This window comes from Natrix helvetica, assembly GCF_964273705.1.
Source record: "Natrix helvetica genome assembly, chromosome: 16".
Taxonomy (NCBI): domain Eukaryota; kingdom Metazoa; phylum Chordata; class Lepidosauria; order Squamata; family Natricidae; genus Natrix; species Natrix helvetica.
The window spans coordinates 835,654-854,762 of NC_138563.1; the positions used below are offsets into that span (position 1 = coordinate 835,654).

The 19,109-nt window shown below is 46.2% G+C and overlaps 2 protein-coding genes across 2 annotated transcripts; both read left to right on the forward strand.

The window, feature by feature from the left end:
• Positions 1-297: 297 nt before the first annotated feature.
• HORMAD1 (HORMA domain containing 1) lies at positions 298-8,412 on the forward strand (the record flags this gene model as incomplete). The annotated part of the gene is made up of 14 exons (XM_081968384.1): positions 298-330; positions 424-568; positions 1,500-1,563; positions 1,942-1,978; positions 2,071-2,091; positions 2,184-2,210; positions 2,756-2,823; positions 3,743-3,888; positions 3,981-4,225; positions 4,375-4,441; positions 5,020-5,093; positions 5,530-5,613; positions 6,602-6,685; positions 8,283-8,412. 14 exons carry the CDS (start codon positions 298-300, stop codon positions 8,361-8,363), a joined length of 1,176 nt encoding a protein of 391 aa, XP_081824510.1. The 3' UTR covers positions 8,364-8,412.
• Positions 8,413-9,817: 1,405 nt separating this feature from the next.
• On the forward strand, positions 9,818-17,969 carry GOLPH3L (golgi phosphoprotein 3 like). Its single transcript, XM_081968404.1, has 5 exons — positions 9,818-10,027; positions 11,415-11,621; positions 14,622-14,753; positions 15,276-15,390; positions 16,287-17,969. The coding sequence occupies exons 2-5, from the start codon at positions 11,439-11,441 to the stop codon at positions 16,712-16,714; spliced, it is 858 nt and encodes a 285-aa protein (XP_081824530.1). The 5' UTR covers positions 9,818-10,027; positions 11,415-11,438; the 3' UTR covers positions 16,715-17,969.
• Positions 17,970-19,109: the final 1,140 nt, after the last annotated feature.

Genomic DNA, 19,109 nt, shown 5'->3' on the forward strand with positions numbered 1-19,109 from the left:
AGGTCACCTTCCTCAACCTGTTTAGCCATCCTGGTTTGGCAACTAGAATGATGGCTTAGGGTAGATGGCAATTTTCAGACCTGGGGACTTCAAGTCCCAGAATTCCCATGCTGGCTGGGGAATTCTGGGAGCTGAAGTCCACAAGCCTTAAAGTTACCAAGATTGGACTTCCCTGGCTTAGGGCATTGTGGGAAGGCAGCCATTTCCCCTTATTCTTCCCCTTAACAGCCCAGGACTAACCAATCCTTTCATTTATTTTTATTAACAGAGGATTGCAATATCCCGTTAGAAAAGGACATGGCAACTTTGCAGAAACAAAGGAATCCTCTGGTATGCTTGAGGCGCCTGAAGACAGATCCCACCCAGGATTGAAATCTAGGATCCTTTAGCCCGGAAAATCAAGGATTTCTTTTTTTTTTCTAGACTGCGGCCATATTCCCCACCAAAATTGCCACCGAACAGCAATCCCTCATGTTGGTGAAGCGGCTGCTGGCCATCTCTGTCTCCTGTATCACCTATCTCAGGGGCATTTTGCCCGAATCTGCCTATGGGACGAGATATTTAGATGGTAATGCCCTTTCCATGGATTTGGGGCAAAAAGAAGGGGAAATTATGCTGGAAAACGGTTTTGGAAGGATGTGGAGAAGCTTAGAGGCTCCAAGAGAGAAGATGGACCTTTGAGAAGAAGTCTGTCTACACCATCGATGATCCCACCTGCTCCTTGGAGAGTCCTTTCTCAGAAAAAAAAAAAGCATTTAAATGCAATAAAGAAAATATATAAAGTATTCCAAGCTTGGAAACCTTAAGACCTGGGGACTTCAATTCCCAGAATTCTCCAGCCAGCCATGCATGTGGACTTCAACTCCCAGAATCCCCTAACCCTGGCATGGCTGGCTAGGGAATTCTGGGAGTCAACAGGTCTTAAAGTTGCCAAACCTGGACACACCCCTGATATACGTAAATGGATAGGTTGGTTTGCAAAGGAATCAGTCATGCTCAAGTAATGACACTGAGTTGTTTAAATATATATATATATATATATATTGTATATGAAAGGGAAAAAGTTACTTTAAAATTCCCTAAACCAATGTGAACTTTTAGCTAGGCTGGCGAGCAGCAGGAAGTTAAAATAACCGAAACTTTTCTGGGGGGAAGGAAGGGAGGTTTCATTTCTTATAGAGCAGCTTTTTTAAAAAAATAGTTCCATTTTCAAGACTATGGGGTGTAGGGCTACTACTGGCATATTTTGCATGGAAAGTTTTGGATCTTTGAATCTCCTAATCAGGGAGATTTTGCAGATGCATGATGATGTCCTATGGATTGTGTAATTTCCCTGCATGATGGCATCATGAGGGCGATGTCAATGGCCTCCACCCTGGCAGCCATCAAACAAGGCAAGAGGGTCTACAAGTCAGATTTCAGAGAAGCAAAGTATTTTAGATCAGTCAGTCAAAAGTTTAATTGTAATTAATGCTGGTGGTTTGTTTGTGTCTTTCAAGATCTCTGCGTGAAGATCCTAAAAGAGGATAAAAAATGCCCCGGGTCCAGCCAGCTCGTGAAATGGTACATCTTCTATCATTTGCAGGTTCCAGCAGCTTTGTGTCCTTTGGCAGGGGTGGCCAGCGGAAAACAAATGACACTTTTGCAAATTTACATGTTTCCCATGTATATAATGGGGGCATATAATAAGTCTTGGGAATGAGGTATTACAAAAGAAACATGTTTTCAATTAGATTAATGTTATGCTTCATGCAAAATTATATAAATTGGCTTTCTTAACCAAACCTACTGGTAAACGGTCACGAATACTATATGGAAAAAGTTGCATAGTCTGGCACCACTGCGTATTTTTTGTTTCAATTAGTATACTTCAAGTGTATTTTCAGTTCATGCATGAAAAAGCTAAGCTTAAAGCCTCAATCTTATTTAACTTTTTTGCAGGATGCTAGGATGTTACGATGCCCTGCAGAAAAAATATGTAAGTTGGCCTTTTGTCTTTAATGGGCCACAGTTTTACAAATATGAAAACCCTTCTAATAACAATTTCTTTCTTGCTTGTCTTTTAAACAGCTCAGATTAATCGTCTTAGCAGTAAGTTTGGCAAACATATATTCCACATATGGAAATAAAGCTTCCCTTTCTCTTTGCTTGATTTTCATTTTGTTGTTTATCACTGAATACAGGTCTATACCAACCAGGAGGATCCCCAGGTATGTCTTCCATGTCATTTCTTATAAACTTTGTGATTGGGCGCTTTGATTTGCATCAAAACATCTATTAAAATTTTTATAAAGAGATTTATTACAAGGAACAATTTGATAAAAGTGGATACTTAAAGCTTTTCATGTACTCTAACATCAAGGTAATATGAACCATCATCCCTGGAGCTAGAAAGAGATGAGTTATCTCTTTTGTTCTTGGGGAACAATTTTCTTTTTCCTTATAAAAAATACTTTCCTTGACACAGAAAATAACAAAGCCACAAACCACTAGGTGTCACTCTACCTCTGTATTATATTATTGTAAGCATACTGAAGACTCGTACCCCCCCCCCCCACTTTATAGTTTTAGTTGGACCATTAAGAAACCACCTACTGTTTGAGTTTTTGTGTGTGCAAAATGATGTTCCCCGAATCTATCTTATGCACAAGGCTTTGAAATTTGTTTCTTGGCGTTGCAAAATAGATTTGATCCTGCCATTTCGCTCACAGTTCTCCCTGAGTGCTAGATAAATAACTGCTGCATTTTGTATTAGACGGTTACAGAATGTTACCAGTTTAAGTTCAAATACACAGACAAAGGACCTTCAATGGATTTCAGAAGGTATGCTTTTATTTTTCCCTCTTCATCAAAGAACTAAAGTAAAATATTTTTCTAGCTGTTTGTCCCAGTAAAATGTGGAGAAATATATGCTTTGATTTTGGAACCTGAACCACTAACCTGGGTGTGTTTGTTGACAAGGAAAATGTACATTTGTTTCATAACAATTCCTCACTAAGAATGGGCTTGTTACAAAGTCTAAATAGGGTCGTTGCAACAAATATTATCAAAAACATCTTTGACCACCTCCGAAATACCGCAGAAATACAAAAATTGCAAACATAGGCTTGCCTTCTAGAATTAAGAAGACCCCTAACTCACCATGCAAGCCCAGGATTTTATTTCCAGAAGCTGTCGGAAAGGCAGCCTCGCCCCCTCATCCTACTCCCCACAATTGGTATTCATGCTCAAATGCCCTTTGACCTGTCCCATCCAGCCTTCCTGGTTTGTCCTCCCTGATAGATTTATCTTCCGTGATGAATCTGACTAATTCCCTTCTAAAACTACTTAAGTGAGTGGAAAGAACAACACCACATCCTATGGAGTAATAGTCATAAATTAGATCGTGGCATTCTGTGAAAACATCCTGCCTTTCGTGTCCACTGCTGAATCAGGTTGTGTTGCAGTTGCACCACACCACATTCAAGAGAGGCACACAATTTTATGTACCGTCTCCACACCTTGCACACTTTGTACTCCTGTTTGTGTCTAATTTCCCTAACCCTCCTCGTCAAGAACTGTTTTGCTGCTCTTGCTCTGCTCTCTTTGGGATAAGACCTGTCTGCAAACACAGCTAGGTGCGAGGGAACGCCTTGGATAGAGCTGTGTTTACAGAAGCTAAAACTTCTTGATCCTCCTTTTTAGGGGAGGTGATGAGCCTATTTGGCCTCGTAACACAACTCCGGCTACTTTGTGCTTTTAGTCAGCAGAGTCAATCGAGCATCACATGCGCTGATACTAAGAAAGCAAGTATCCTGCTCATCCGGAAGATTTATATCCTGATGCAAAACCTGGGCCCGCTGCCTGATAATGTCTGCCTGACAATGAAGCTGTTCTATTATGATGAAGGTATCTTTAAACTCTTAATATCATCTAATAAGGGAGATAGGTCAAACTAATCAACATATCTCATGGCAGAGCATGGATTATTTTCTTTCCAGTTACGCCGCCTGACTACCAGCCCCCTGGATTCAAAGAGGGCGACTGCGAAGGGATGGCCTTTGAGGGGGAGCCGATGTACCTCAATGTTGGGGAGGTTCCCACCCCATTTCATATGCTGAAAGTGAAAGTGACCACCGAGAAGGACCGCATGGAGCGTGTGGACAAAGCCATCCTAAAGGAGGACGCCAGCCTTGCTTCCGTGCAGGGCTGGCACCTTCAGGAAGACCAGCATCAAAAAATGGATGTAAGAGTGTTGGGGTTTACTTGTATGCTTGAAGAAATACGTTTTATGTTATGCTGTGGGTCACAATAATGCCACTTGCATTGCCCGTCTTCAAAATCATCAAAACACTTCCGCTGGAAGACATTCCTTGTTTTGTGTACTTTACACAGGAAGATTTTGTGCCAGAAAATAAAACAGGAGGACAGAAGAATGCAAGCAGGAAGCTGCACCCAGAAGGTACACATGGCATAGGATTTTCTTCTGTATCAAAAAAATTGGGCATTCATCTCAGTTGCCTTGCTTTTTCTGGGCATCAGATGAAGTTGTGAACTCAATGCTTTTAATGTGAATCGTGTATGTTTGAAAAATAAGCACGAGATTTAAAAAGAAGACAGCAAAACAAATACTCAAATGCCTATTTTCACCTCCAGAAAGATGATGCAAATGTAGAGGGTTAAATTCTGCCCCCATGAAAAGTCCTTCTGACTGGAAAGCATATTTCATTCTCATTTGTTTGTTTTGTTGAATTTAAATAGTTGTCTTTCTCATGCACGTAAACCCTGGGTGATGCAAATTGAGTTGGGACAGGTTTTTTGGAACTAAACATGCGGACAGAGAAATATTTAGCTACCCCAGGTACTTTGCTAACCTTGGGAAATGGAGGGAGGGGAACAACTGTCCTGCACCACAATCTCTCAGCTCTGCTTCCTGCACAGAGACCAGTGTGACTCCTTTGGCCTGATTTTGAAAATGTATTAAGGCAATTCAAAAGTCTAATTATCGTTCATTCTGAAGAATTGCATAATCCTTTACAGAACCAGACCTAATTTGCACAGAGGAAGAGAAAATCACAGAAGAATACCCGAGCTGCCCCATCAGTAATTCTAAGGTACAAAAGCTCAGTTTTCTTTCCCAACATCCCTGCTCTCCCCACGGGATAAAAGAAGAAAACTGGTTCAGCTACTTGAGTGCAGGAACGTGCTGCTTACCCCAGTAGTTCCAGCCTGTGCCATTATGAATTTATTTCTCTAGCCATGCTGTGCTGGGATAGCTTCTCAACTCCCAATTAATTTAATTTTGTTTTATTTGCTGCGTGGCAAATGATTCTTAAAGCACAAAACATCAGACGGCCCAACTGAAGCTTCTGAACAAAACTGTATTTAGCATTCAAGGCTCACTTTGAAGCTAGCCTTTGTATGGACAAAAACCTCTGTCATACCAGTTCCCCAATAGCTTGTGGTCCACAACTCTTCAGTCTGAAAAAAGCAGAAATGTGGTCTGTTAAAGTTTAGCCAGTAACCATTTGGTTGTTTAACTCTCTTTAGGTGGATCATTTAATAAGCAAGACCTCAGAACTTGAAGTCACCGAGAGTAGGACCCGAAGCGGGAAAAAATTTATGCGAAACGTAGTAAGTGTTTTATTCTTAAACACACATTATTTTAAAAGATCAGACTGATAGTCATGCAGGCCTGACAGCATCAATTGTTAGTTCTTAATTTACGGTATTCTCCTAACTTTGAATTAATTCCCTGGTATCTCCATTTTGTTACTGTTCCCATAACTGGGTTGACTTTGTTATGTTTGTTGTTAATGAAATATTAATTCCTACAACAAATTTTCTCACAACCCGTGATCTTATTTTATCCTCACACTGATCTTTTCTTGTGAACGTCTTAAGACCGCATGCTAAGTCGCATAGACTTTTAGACTGACTTTAAATCTGGACAGCTAGGATCCGAGATGGGAAATCTGAGCATAGCTAAGTGGAAGCCCTCAGTGTCTCTTCTGGTCTTCACACCAGCTTTTTAATGAAAAAGCGTGAAGTCAAATCAGACCCAGGAAGGCTTCCAGCCCTCATTCTTGATTGTCTGCAAGGTGAAGAGAAAACGGTACTGATTAAGAGATTAAATGCCTGGAGTGAAAGCCAGTTTTGGGGTGGGGGGGGGGTGCGGGCTTTATAAAAACTCCCACCCCGAATTCCCAGTTTCCAGCAGAAAGTGTTCCAGAAAGAACCTTTAGGTCAGTCTGAATCTTTGCAGATCTTCCCATCCATCATACAAAGTGCTACTAAAAAAAAACCACACACACACACCCTCTTTGCACCAGCCAAATGCCTGATTGATATAAAATTGTCCACCTATAAGCATTGTGGGAAAGATTCTGCCAGAATCAGCAACTTAAGAAGTGCCCTTTAGCATGTACAGCAGGGGAAGTAAATCACATGTCATCAGGACCAAGCTACGGCTTGCCCTTACTGTCGCCACTTTTAGAGAGCCCTTCATTAATTTTTTAGCACAAGCTGAGGAAGAGTAACAGCCTGCAGATGCCTCACGAGCGTCTTAATAGCCGTCTGCAGGCTTTGCTTCTGGAGTAACAGTTCCTCTGTCTCTGTCAAGGGTGCCGCCGTGGAAAACACAAAGCAGAGACCATCCAAGGGGGCCGAAGCCCAGAAGAGAAGGAGCTCAGAACTGGAGAAGCCTGTAAGTGCTTCTGTGCTGCACTTAGACCCCCCCCCCCTCCTTTCTCCAGGCAGGATTTTGGCAGAGTAAATAGAAAGTCTGACCTCTTGAAAGATCCGTTTTGTAAAGGGAGGTGGCTGGTGGGACCATAGAGGTTCATTGCTGCCCATCCGTTTAATGACTCTGCACATTTGCCTTGCAGTTCTTTACTCACACTTGCTCCCGGGTAAACTATGCCTTGGACCATAGCCGCAGTCAGAAACGCACTCTACAAAATAAGTGAGCAAAGTCGGAGCTGCTGCAATATACCCAGCCAGGGATGTGATAAAACACAAAGCCATGCAACCGAGCACAGCTCTAGTTCTGCTCGAAGCTCTGGAGCCATCGCAAAATGTTGTTCTGGGGTGAACAGCCACACATTTGTGCATGTAAGAGGTGTGACACCAAAGGTAGCCAGGCCTTCTTAGGAGCCTCCTGGTGTCTCTTTTCCGGCCATGTAAAGTTTGGGACTGATACCCTGACAATTCCCTGTCCTACAACCATTTCTTTTTGTAATAGAATAATCTGTGTTTTTGCGTAATAATAAATTTCCCCACCTCTCACAGTCCCTCACTGGTGGAGGATCAACCTATTTTGGATAGCGGTATCCACCTTATTACTTATATTCCAAGGCACTTCCCGCAACATTAGTGAGGCTTAATTCTCAATCAAATCCGCATCCATTCACTGAAACGATACCCTAAATCTTAAAACAGGTTTGCCGGAGACGGCCAATCTTGCATTTTTCTGCCGAACCCTCCATTTAATCTCCATCGATGTTTTTATTGGCGTTGTGCCACATTCTTCATGTTTACCGAAGAATAAAGTCCCCTAAAGTTCAGCCGTGCTTGCATGATGTGAAACGCCGGCCGGATTGGAGCCAAAGACACCTTTTCCTCTCTCCCCTTTTTTGGCGGCAATGGCTGAGAATTTACAGGCCTTTTCTCATCACCTGCAGCCTAAGTAAAGAATTACATGTTCCGGCACTTCCCTTGTATAAACGAGTGGCTGCTAATGCTCGTGGCGCTTTCAGGTCTAATGGCAAATTGAGCACACACACCAAAAGAAGTGATAGAACACATTGGCTGGAATATATTAGCTCCAAAGGGAAGTGGAGTTGTGACTGCGGTTGTGATTGTGTATTAAACGGGCAAACATTTCCCCGGCTGTTCTTTGGGTGCCCCGTCCTCTGCAAGGGGGAAGCAGGGTTTGACAATTCCTATTTGATCTCATTAAGCCTCGGAGGGAAAGATCTGCCTGCCAGGAGCATCAAGACTTTCCCTTAAAATGAGGGAGCAGTATTAGGTGTGCCTGGAGTTATTTATCACGATAATAAAGGCGGGGTATCAATAAATGAATAAAAATAAATTTAAAAAAAACCTCCACGGGGGTTACCATTCCTGGACCTGCCCCGCTCAGCCATTCAGCCAAGGCAGAACCGTTTATTTGCAATCAATGAAAACGAGAACAATAAAAGGGAGGAGGAGGAGGAGGAGGAAGAGGGAATTCTCATAAAACAATTTGTATTCTGCAGCAGATGCATCTGTTTTTGGCTCCCCTCCTCTCTCTCTCTTTCCAGGTTTATCCTCTGGATTTCTCATCTAGCCAAGACCTCAGTCCCAAACGGAAGAAAATTAGCCAGCCCAAGGAGGAGTTCTAGGTGGCCGCTTTTCCTTTCTCTCTTCCCCCTCCGTCTTCTTTTTTCCTGCTGGCTGCTTTGCATCTTTGGATGTTTTCAAGAATGCGTTTTCAAAAAGATTAAAGCCACTGAAACTTATGCGGCTCCTGTTTTTGTTTCATTTAAAAGACTTGAGGCTTTCATGGGGAGAGACCCGGGGGAGCATCCCACCCACCAGCCTGGGGGAGGGGGGAGAGGGGGATTGCTGGTGGTCCTCGACTTATGACTACATTTGAGCCCAACATTTTTGCCGTTAAGCGAGACCGTTGTGATAGTATAAGCCAGTTGCCAAGCAGCTGAATGTTGATCACGTGATCACGGGGGTTGCCTGTGGAATGGCCATTAAGTGTGAAAAGTCCCTTTTTTCTCAGTGTGGTTGTATCTTCGGACGGACGCTAAGGGAACCGTTGCAAGTCGAGGCCTTAGCTGCCTGGGATTTGGGGCCCCCTCTGTGCCACGAGGGCCCGTCACAAAGCCTTGCCTGGGGTGGGGCGCAGGAAGAAAAAATACCTGGGCCCCCAAGAAGCCAGGCGGGGTGAGGGGACCAGAGTTAAGGGGGTCTTTGGGGGGGGGGCTCCTCTTCGCCTAAAGCAGGGGTGTCCAACCTTGGGAACTTCAACTCCCAGAATCCCCCAGCCAGAATTCTGGGAGTTGAAGTCCACAAGTCTTAAAGTTGCCCTGCCCCTTCTTCCGGAAGCCCCTCCCCCGCCCAAGCCTTTCCCGCCTTTTTCTCCTCAGCTGCCAGGCGCTGAGTGGAGCCCCCCTCCCCCCTCCCCCCTGGAATCAGCGCCTGTCAGGCACCTCCGGAGAGAGAGAGAGACCCAGCAGGCCAAGGCAGAGTTTAATCAGGGTGTGTTGAATGCGAGGACCCCCCCTCCCCTCTCCCCACAACATGCCAGGCCCCGGTCTCCTTATCCGGCTGGGATCCTGATAGGAAGGGAGACTGGCCCTGCAGCTGGAGGCTCTACTCCCAGCCCTCAGGCCTGCCCTCTCCTGGGCCGGGGTCTCTCAGGCGGGCCTCAGTGTGTGTGTATGTGTGTGTGCTGTGTGTGTAAACAAGGGGGTCTCCTTCATGGGCCCACAGGAAGGAAAAAAGCCGCTTGAGAAACAGATTTATTTATTTGTTTATTTTATTTGTTTATTTATTTATTGTGTTTATTCATGTTTCAAACTCCCACACCTCACCGGGGGAGGGGCACTCATTCTCCCTCAGGCGCGTCGGCCAGGCCAGAAGCCAGTCTCCGCGCCCCTATTGGCCGCCGCGCCCGTCAATCAGGCCCCCTGGTCCCACCTCCCTCCCGGACCATCCATCCTTCCCCCTTGGCAAGTTTGCGAGTAGCCAGCGGGGGGTGGGGGGAGAGGGGAGGGTGAGGGAATCCCCGCCTCCCCCGGCATCCGATTGGCGCTTTGCGCGGCTGCCTCCTCTCCCATTGGCCCACGGCGACTACCGGGATACGTTTCCCGGGGACACCAGGAAGCGATGGGGGAGCCTTTGGGACTTTTCTTCTCGCCTCCTTCCTTCCCGTAGGTGACCCAGGAAGTCAGGGCACGCTCGGCTACCGGGGCTGCCGGCTGCCCCAGGAAGGCGGAGAAGGGCGAGGAAGGGAGCCTGAGCAGCGGCTGGGAAGGCACAGCCAGGCGTGCGGGTAAGGGTTGGTGCAAGGGATGTGGGGGAGGGGGGGGGAAGTAAAGCAGCCATAGATGGGGAGCGGGGAAGGTTTCTTTCATTGGCAGGTGGAAGTGAGGGGTGGGCTTCTCTTCTGCCTCCCCCACCCCAAATGGGGAACCAGCCCTGCCTATAACGGAGGAGCAGCTTGCAAACGAGGAGGGTCTTGTGCAAAAGGGGCTGGCGGCTGACCCTGCAGCCCCCTCGGCGTTTGTGGTGTAGGTCTCTATTTGGAGAGCGTAAGAAAGAGGGAACACGTGTATTCAAGCCCTTTTCCCCTGGAGGGTTTGGTCCTTGTGAAACCAGAGTTGGGATGGCTTGTTTCTCCTTCCTGCCCCAAACTCCTGAAGGGGTAACCTTTTAAACTGACATTTGCCATGATCTATTTCCACCCGAGAGGCTCAGGAATACAGCCTTTCTTTTCTGCCCCTTGGCTGCCACATATACACAGTTCCTCTTTCATCACCCGCAAGGGGTGTCCTCACCTGATGCTGCCAGGTTCCTGTTTGCTCAAGATTGGGCCCTCTTCCATGGACTAAGTGCTCCCTGAACGAGCCTTGGAGGCTGCTGCCTATTTTGCCTATCTTACGGATTTACAATATCTTAAAAAACCATTTTTTAAAAAAAACGTTCGCGCTCATAATCTGGCTGGGAAAATAAGGGAGGCTCTCAGCATCAGGTTCTTTGGCAAAGTGGTTCCTCAATAAGGACTGTGATCCTGTATAGTCCTTTCCAGCTTTAACCTGCTGCCTCTACCAAGGTAGTTGAAATATTATCCTTTCTGTGGTCAGCATTTAGAAAAAAGAGAAGGGGGAATAAATAGTCTTTGGATTGTATTGGTACTACAGCTCCCAGAATTCTCACTGGCGTAGGAATTCTGGGAACTCTGGTCCCAACACATCTGGATCCCATGGAAACCAAGTCTAGAACTTGCTTATTGACCACCCTTGGTAAGCTAATGAGCAAAGCTTGTATGTTGCTTTATCAAACGATTAGTCTGATGTTTTCAAATCCCCGTGGGGGTTATTTGATACTTCAGTTACCTTGTGGTTGATTTATTAAAACATGATTGAGCAAACGATGGTTTAGCATAATAGATGAGCTGGGGTTTTCTTTGAGTTCACGCAGGAGGAATCATGTTGTCTTGAGCGTAGGATCTGTCCCTCGCTTCCCCACAGAGAATGTGATCTAGGTTCTGGGGATTGAGTCAAGTGTGTGGGGCAGGGCCCATCGTCTATTAGGGGGGTGGCTATGGGGAACTTGCCTGGGATTTGGGTGGTTTCTTCACACCGGTCGTTGAGAGAGGCCTGGCAGGTGAGCACAGATGGCACAGTCAGCCGCTGTTTACACAATTGCATTTCTGTTAGGCTTACACACCCAGCAGAGAAGCCATGACAACGTTGATCCACCGAGGGAAACGCGTGGAAGTCGGGAGGCATGCAGACAAGCGGCTGGAGGCCGAAGAACATGCTGTGGTCAACCAGACTTTGGGCGAAGAGGATCCCGGAGACTCCAAGGACATCCGTCTTACTCTCATGGAAGAGATCTTGCTTTTGGGTCTGAAGGACAAAGAGGTAGGCTCAGACTGGATCTCTCACATTGGGGGGGCGGGGGATTCTTTCCTATTTACAGTTCTTGATCTGTGCCATCTTTTTTCTCCAGTAAGGCTCCTGACAATGTATAGGAATTTAGATTTGGCTCGTAAGCAACAAAAGGTACTCAGAAATAAGCCCAAGAGTGATACAATTTGGTAACAACTCTGCACAACTAAAACCAAGTTTCCTAAACAAGCGTTAAGAAAAACATCACAGCAGCTTTGCAACATGATGCGAAAGGGACAAAGAAAAATCAGCCAAGTCAGAAAATTGAAATCCAGCATCGGATTCCCCTTTGGCTGAGGTCATCGAAGATTCAGTTGGGGTTTTAGCAGTGCTCATTTGAAGGAGTGGAGTTCATTATGATGGTTTGCATTTTAAACCAGCGGTAAACTGATCCCTCTGGTATTTGTTTTAACCAGCAAACCAGTCTGCCAAGTTTTTTTTTTTGCCAACACCAAGGCTCATAACTCTCTCCTAATTAGAAAAGTTTGACGGGACTTAAGGAGGGGTGCGGGAGAGTCCAAACTTCCCAAGAGCCTCCTTGGGCATTGCCAATCCAGCTATCCTTACTAATGTATTCATGGCCTGGTCAGCCAAGGATGCCACGTTAAGTCCTGAAATGCTAATTTAATGCCATTGGCAGGAGAAGAGACACTTTCTTTTGATTCAGTTCTCAACAAACAGAACCCGATTTAATGAAAAACCAGGAAACAGCAGCCCGTGCCAGCTTGGCTCTCTTCCTCCAGGCGGAACAATAGGAAACTTGGTGCCTGTGTTTTTTGCCAGCCAAGTACGTCTGCGGAAACTCCCTTTGGGCATCGCAGATAAGAGGGGGGGGAAATGATTCTCCCGGAAGGTGCATTTGGAGGCTGTAACATAACAAACCAGCATTTAGCCTTGGTGTGCTGTGTACATAACTCCTTGCCCTTTAAATTGTAGCGTCCTAATTCCAGCCACACCTGTTCTGTGACTTTTCAGGAGCTTCATTTCCTGCTCTTCCACGGGGATGCCGGACACACGAGGCAGGTTCACTCAGGGAGAAACTAGTGCTGGTTTTCCTGATTGTCCCTACTAATAGTGTCCAGATGTATCTCCCATCCTGGATTTCCTAATTTTGCAGACCTGGAAGCTGATCGTAATGAGACTGAATAGAAAAAAGACATCGCTGTGGGATCGTAGAAGAATGCCCAACTTTTTTTTTTAACAGTAGAGGACACCAAATTGAATCACTAAGTAAAAGAATTGCTAGGATAAATACCTTTTTACTGTACTTTAAGGATTCCCAAGATACGTAGCCGGGACTGGCTTCTCTTGCTTGTAAAAAGGTGTTGCAACATCCTCTATTTGCGTCATTTTGACTGACAGAAATCATAGAGGATAAATGGACCATAAAATTGTGTTTGGCTTGAAATGCAGCCAAAAGGAATTAAATTCCAATGTACTTCAATGACAAGTTAGAATCGCTTCCAATCAGAATAGAGCTGGAAGGGACCTTGGAGGTCTTCTAATCCAACCCCCTGCTCAAGCAGGAGACCGCCATTGTTGCAATGGTGAGAGAAATGTCCCATTTCCTTTTCTTCTTCTTATGATTTGCTATCAACCATTTAGGAGAAAGAAGAGATGCAAAATGAGGGAAAGAAAAAATAAGTACAACTAAACTGCCAAGAGATTTATAAGCATCATAAGACAATGAATTGAGTGCAGATTTTCAAAAGAGCACCAAGTTCTACATATTTAAATGCATCATTTAAAAACTACAGATGGTTTTTAAAATTCCATTTCCCCCCCCCCATTACTTTCAGGAACAGTGTAACGATTTAATTGGATGTTGAGAAGGAAAGGAAAGTTGGTGTTTTATGACTATTTGCATATTTGACAGATTTGAGGTTGATAGTAATTTGTGTGTGTGTTCTAGACATACAGGAACTGTAAAACCTGCTTGTTTTTCTGTTTGTGTCCACATTTCAGCTGTTCACTCAATGTTCTCTTCTACTGTTATTTCCGGCATAACCTCCCTATCTCCGCTGTCAAAGTTGGAAATATAATCTAAGGAAATATATTATTAACTTAGCTGGGCCTTTTTCAAAAAAGCAATTAATCACAGTTAGCGTGCTTGGTTATTAGGCATGGTGCAAAGTTTGTAGCCATTATCCTAATTGACTTATAATTATATAATCTTAGAATCAACAGGCAAAAGAAAAAAACTTGAACAAATTAGATACAATATGACTGATTCTCCCCCCCCCCCCCACTTGCCTGATGCAAGAATGCAGGTTGTAAAATATGACACTGAACTTCAACGTATCTAAGTGACAAGGTTTAATATCTTGAATTTAAACTCTGCACTTATGGATACTGTCTTCCTACTCAATTTAATAATAGTTTTTGCTGCTCTCTATTTTCATACCCTTTTGCCAAGAACTGCTGTGGGGCCTTTTCCTCCCGTTATTAAATTGACAACTAAGGGAGGACCTCCGGCTGACCTTTGTGTGTCAGGATGTATAACAATTGTGCAAAATGTGCTGGGGAATTAACCTGTGGGTAAAGGGTTGCGGTGGCTCAGTGGCTAAGACACTGAGCTTGTCGATCAGAAAGGTTGGCAGTTCGGAGGTTTGAATCCCCAACGCCGCGTAACGGAGTGAGCTCCCGTTACTTGTCCCGGCTTCTAACCCAGCAGTTCGAAACCACGTAAAAAATGCAAGTGAAGGGAAAATAGGGACCACCTTTGGTGGGAAGGGAACAGCGTTCCGTGCTCCTTCGGTGTTGAGTCATGCCGGCCACGTGACCACGGAGACGTCTTCGGACAGCGCTGGCTCTTTGGCTTTGAAACGGAGATGAGCACCGCCCCCTAGAGTCGGGAACAAGTGGCACAAATGTGCAAGGGGAACCTTTACATAAAGCCTGGCAGGACCTGTGTGTGCCCTTTAGGAACTGTTGAGCTCCCTCCGCTGACGTCTGCTTTCCTCATCCTCTAAGGGCTACACATCTTTCTGGAATGACTGCATTTCTTCGGGGCTGCGAGGGGGCATCCTTATTGAGCTGGCCATGCGAGGGAGGGTACAGCTGGAGCCCCAGTCCATGAGGAAAAAACGCCTGCTGGATCGAAAGGTAGGCGTCAACCCTGAATCTGCCTTAACTCTGGCCATTTTCTTTTCTGTAGCTTTCCTCTAAGGGAGGTTTCTTTTCACCTTGCTTCAGGGCTGACACAGCCTGGAGCGAAGGGGCCAAGCAGAAATAGCTGGGGGCGTTGTAGGCAAAACAAGATTCTTTCCCCTGGGAATCAAGGAGGTTGGTGCAGGCGTTCAAAAGGTGGAGACTGAGGTCACCTGGCAACTGGACTATATGCTGATTGGACCATGTGACTGGAGACTCTGTGGGAGACAAAGTTTGACTTTTAATTGGGTGTAAAACCGGGAACTTAGAGCCGGTTTTCCACCAAGCCTGTGCCGATTCGATATGTCCCAATAAAACGTTTGAGGAATGTGCCTGCCCTGGAGCTCTCATTGTTGGGGGTGTATTACTTGGAACCTTGACTGTAGGATTTGCCTTCCCTGCTCGCCTGCGCTGTTAAGGGCCGCGGTGCCTTCGCCTCTTCAGCGCACAGACCCCCCGCTTCCTTCTCCCGCTCAGGTCCTCATCAAGTCGGATGCCCCAACTGGAGATGTGCTGCTTGATGAGACCCTCCGCCATCTCAAGGCCACTGAGCCGGCCGAGACGGTGCAGACTTGGATTGAGTTGCTCACTGGTAAGTGAGATTGGACGACTGTGTTGCGGGGCTGCTGTCCCCACTTCTCGGATCACAACCGTTGCCGCCCCTTCAAAATGCTTGCCTTGCACCTGCAGTGTGGGTGACATCCTTCCCGGAGCCTGCCAGTTTCTGTGGATGGAGTCACGCGTTGCTGTGAGCCTGGCTTTTGTAGCACCGGTTGAAATTGGCCAAAGCTGGCTCAATTGTGACTCATGTTTTCAAGCCACCACAATCCAAATTAAAACAAACAAACAAACAGAAAATGTTGTACTTTATGTCTCAGTGCAATGCGTGGATTTGGATGGAAAAGAAATTAGTGAGTTGTTAAATTGTGAAGAAGCATTAGCTTGGTTTAGAGACACAATCAACTATAAACCATTGTCCAGAAATTGCAACGATCGTCAACCCCAAAGGAAGAAATCAAATTAGTTTCTCCCAAGAGTTGGGAATTCTGGCCATTGTCTCATTTTCACGAGCTTCGAGTCAGCTTTTAACTTTATCCAAAATTTTGGGTGTAACTTTACCCCAGAGGTAAATAGAGAATTGGTTTGTGGCGGATATAAATCCATATGTTTTGGAGATCATCTTCAAAATCTAGGATGGAAGAGAGGAGAGGGGGAGGGAAACATTTCAGGCGGGGGGAAATTCAGCAGGTTCTGACCGGAGAACCGACAAATGCCATCTCTGCCTGGCCCCAGAGTGGGGAGGGAGTGGGGATTTTGCAGAATCCTTCCCCCGCCACGCCCACACAGCCGGCAGTGAAAACATTTGAATTCCACCACTGGTTTCAGGCTGTCCTGTCCTGGGGGCTTCCGTCATAATTTGCCCACAGAGTGAACTTTTGGGTCCTCTGGACAGACAGTCTTGACTCCAAACGGTCCTTTCCTTTGCAGGTGAAACCTGGAACCCCTTCAAGCTGCAGTACCAGCTCCGCAACGTCCGCGAGCGGATTGCCAAGAACCTGGTGGAGAAGGGCATCTTGACCACCGAGAAGCAGAACTTCCTCCTCTTCGACATGACCACCCACCCGGTCACCAACACCACGGAGAAGCAGCGGCTGGTGAAACGCTTGCAGGAGAGCCTCCTCGACAGGTGGGTCAACGACCCCCACCGCATGGACAGGAGGACTTTGGCGCTGCTGGTCCTGGCCCACGCCTCGGACGTCCTGGAGAACGTCTTTGCCAGCCTGGTGGATGAGAAGTACGATGTGGCGATGAATAGGTCCAAGGACCTCATGGATAGGGACCCCGAGGGGGAGGCCGCCAAGGCAGCGGGCACCGAGATGATCTGGGCCGTGTTGGCGGCCTTCAATAAATCCTAAACCCTCCCTGGCGCGCCTGAAGTTGGTTCCAAGCGGCTTCGGCCCTTTTTGTCCTCCGGGAAGGAAGCCCGTTGCTCGGTGCTACCTTCCCACCTCACCCTGAGCTTTTTGGTGACTGCGGCTTGCCAGGCCCACCGTCGGCCTTTGAAGCTGGGCCTGAAGAGCTCAATTCTGTTACAGCCCTACCTTAGCACACACACACACACACACTCACACACACTCTCTCCACGCTGTCACACCTTCGTCGGGATCAGCCGAGAAGTTCGTGCGTTGCTGTTCCTCTGGATCCCTGGTCGACCCCCCCCTCCCCGAGACCCCCAAGTTAAAATGAAGGGGAAAAAGGACAGTTATTTCTCTCTGCCCCCCCCCTTTGCTCTCTCTTCAAATCCTCCTCTTCCCCCCCCCCGTATGGGGGAGGGGGGAATTCATTTCAGTGGGTGTGTTTCCCCCCCCCCTTTTTAAATCTCTTTTTTTTTTTTGTCCTGCCAGGTTTTTTCCTCCCCCCCCCCTTATAGGAGTTCCTTTGCTTTTTTTTTCTTTTTCTTTTGCCCCTTCTGCTCGTGCTGTTCTTCTGTTTGCTGAATTACAGCCCACGTCTCCTATGCAATCCCGCCCGTGTTTGGTTTCTGCTTTTTTTTGGACGCAAAGGTCTTGGCAACTTATGAGTGACGCCCCAGGTCGTTTCCTCCTGGTTCAGCCGTTCGGATGCCGTGCCAGTTAGATGAAAGGGCATCGGATCTTAAAGAGTTCAACCACCAGAGTTACATTATACAAACTGGTTATAGGTTGTTGTGTTTTTTTTTTTTCCTGAAAAGGGGCTGGGGTTAAAACCATTCTATTTTATGCGACTGATCTTGTGAGACTTGTAAGAGGTCCGTTGGCCTCGAAGGGCGTGCTTTACAGCCTGTTTCCAGAACCATGAGGTCTAGAAACCTGGAGCTGGATTCGAACGGGAGCTGAATTCCAGGCCCGCTACGTAAAATTGTACCTTAATGCTTGTGGTTCTGCTCACAATTCCGTGTACTTTAGTTTAGTGCCTTACCATGCGTTCCCAGGGGGGGGGGGTGTTGAGGCTCCCTGAGCCACAAGTTAGAACCTACCCTTGGAAGCTACTACAACACACCGGCGAGGCTTCCCGGCTCATCCAGGGTTGAGCCTGCAAGGGTTTCAGGGTCTTGAGGAAGCATGGTTTCTGTGGGTTTGTAGTCTCTAGAGGCTGTTGCCTCGTTATTAAACTCTTTCCTTTCCTTTGAAAGTTGTGATTGTGTCCCCTGTAATTTAAAAAAAAAAAAGAAATGGTTGTGTGTGTGTGTTGTTAAAGTTAGACAATCGCGGGAGGTTTCTAACGTACGAAACGGATGGATTTAAGACCCTTGTAAGTAGATTATTTTAAAAGCCCCGCTCAACATTTCCTCCAATGTCGTAGATGGAGGAAGAAATTTGGATTGGAAAATTGAAGAAGAAACCTTCGGGCTGGATGGGAAGAGTAAAAGGTTGCAGCGAGCGAGGTAAGTCGGTGAGCCATCCCCCTACTAACGTGCAGAATTTGGGTTACTAATTTGGTGCAGCTGGACACGCTTACCTCCAGGCGCTTCCCTAGATCTCGAAATCTCCCCCTTTTAAAAAAAATATATATGTTAAGTTTACCCCCCTTTCCCATAATCCCCCCCCCTCTCGCCCCTGTGCATAAAACGGCTCCGTTGTGCTTCAGTTTAAGGACGTTTACTTTCTCTGAATAACATTTCACCACAAACAGCTACAGGATGAGGTATTCAAGAAGAGAAAACTTTGGTATAAAATGTACAGCTTTCGTTCCAACTTTTTGGTCTTTTCGTTTTCTTGTTTACAGGCAAAGGGGAAGGGGAAAAAAAGACTTTGGTTTTTCTTTTCTTTTTAGAGTTAGCACGGTTGACAAAACGAAGGAGAAACATTCAATTCATTAATAGATAGTAATGCACTGCTTTGATTTAAAAAAACAAACAAAAACAGGGGGGAACCACACTGCTCAGCTTACACTGGCCAGGGAGTGAAGAGGAAGGGGAGTAAATCTACTTTTGAATGGCAGGGTAGTCTTTTTTTTTTAAAAGATCTTTTATTCCAGTGGTTCTCAACCTTTTCTTCGCCCCCCCCCTTAAATACCCATTGTAGCCACGGAGCCCCCCCCCAAATACTTAAGATTTAAATCATAACATTTCTTCCAGCCTTCTGACGACACCATAGCCCCCTCCCCCCCTCCCCAGGGTCCACAGACCACAGGTTGAGAACCACTGATTTATGCTATAGAAAAGTTTGCCTGTTTATCTCTGCCTGTAAAGCACAGGAATAATTATTAGTTTTTAAAGTTATCAGCCTGATCTTAACAGGAAGAGGGGGGGGGGGAGTCATGGAACATATT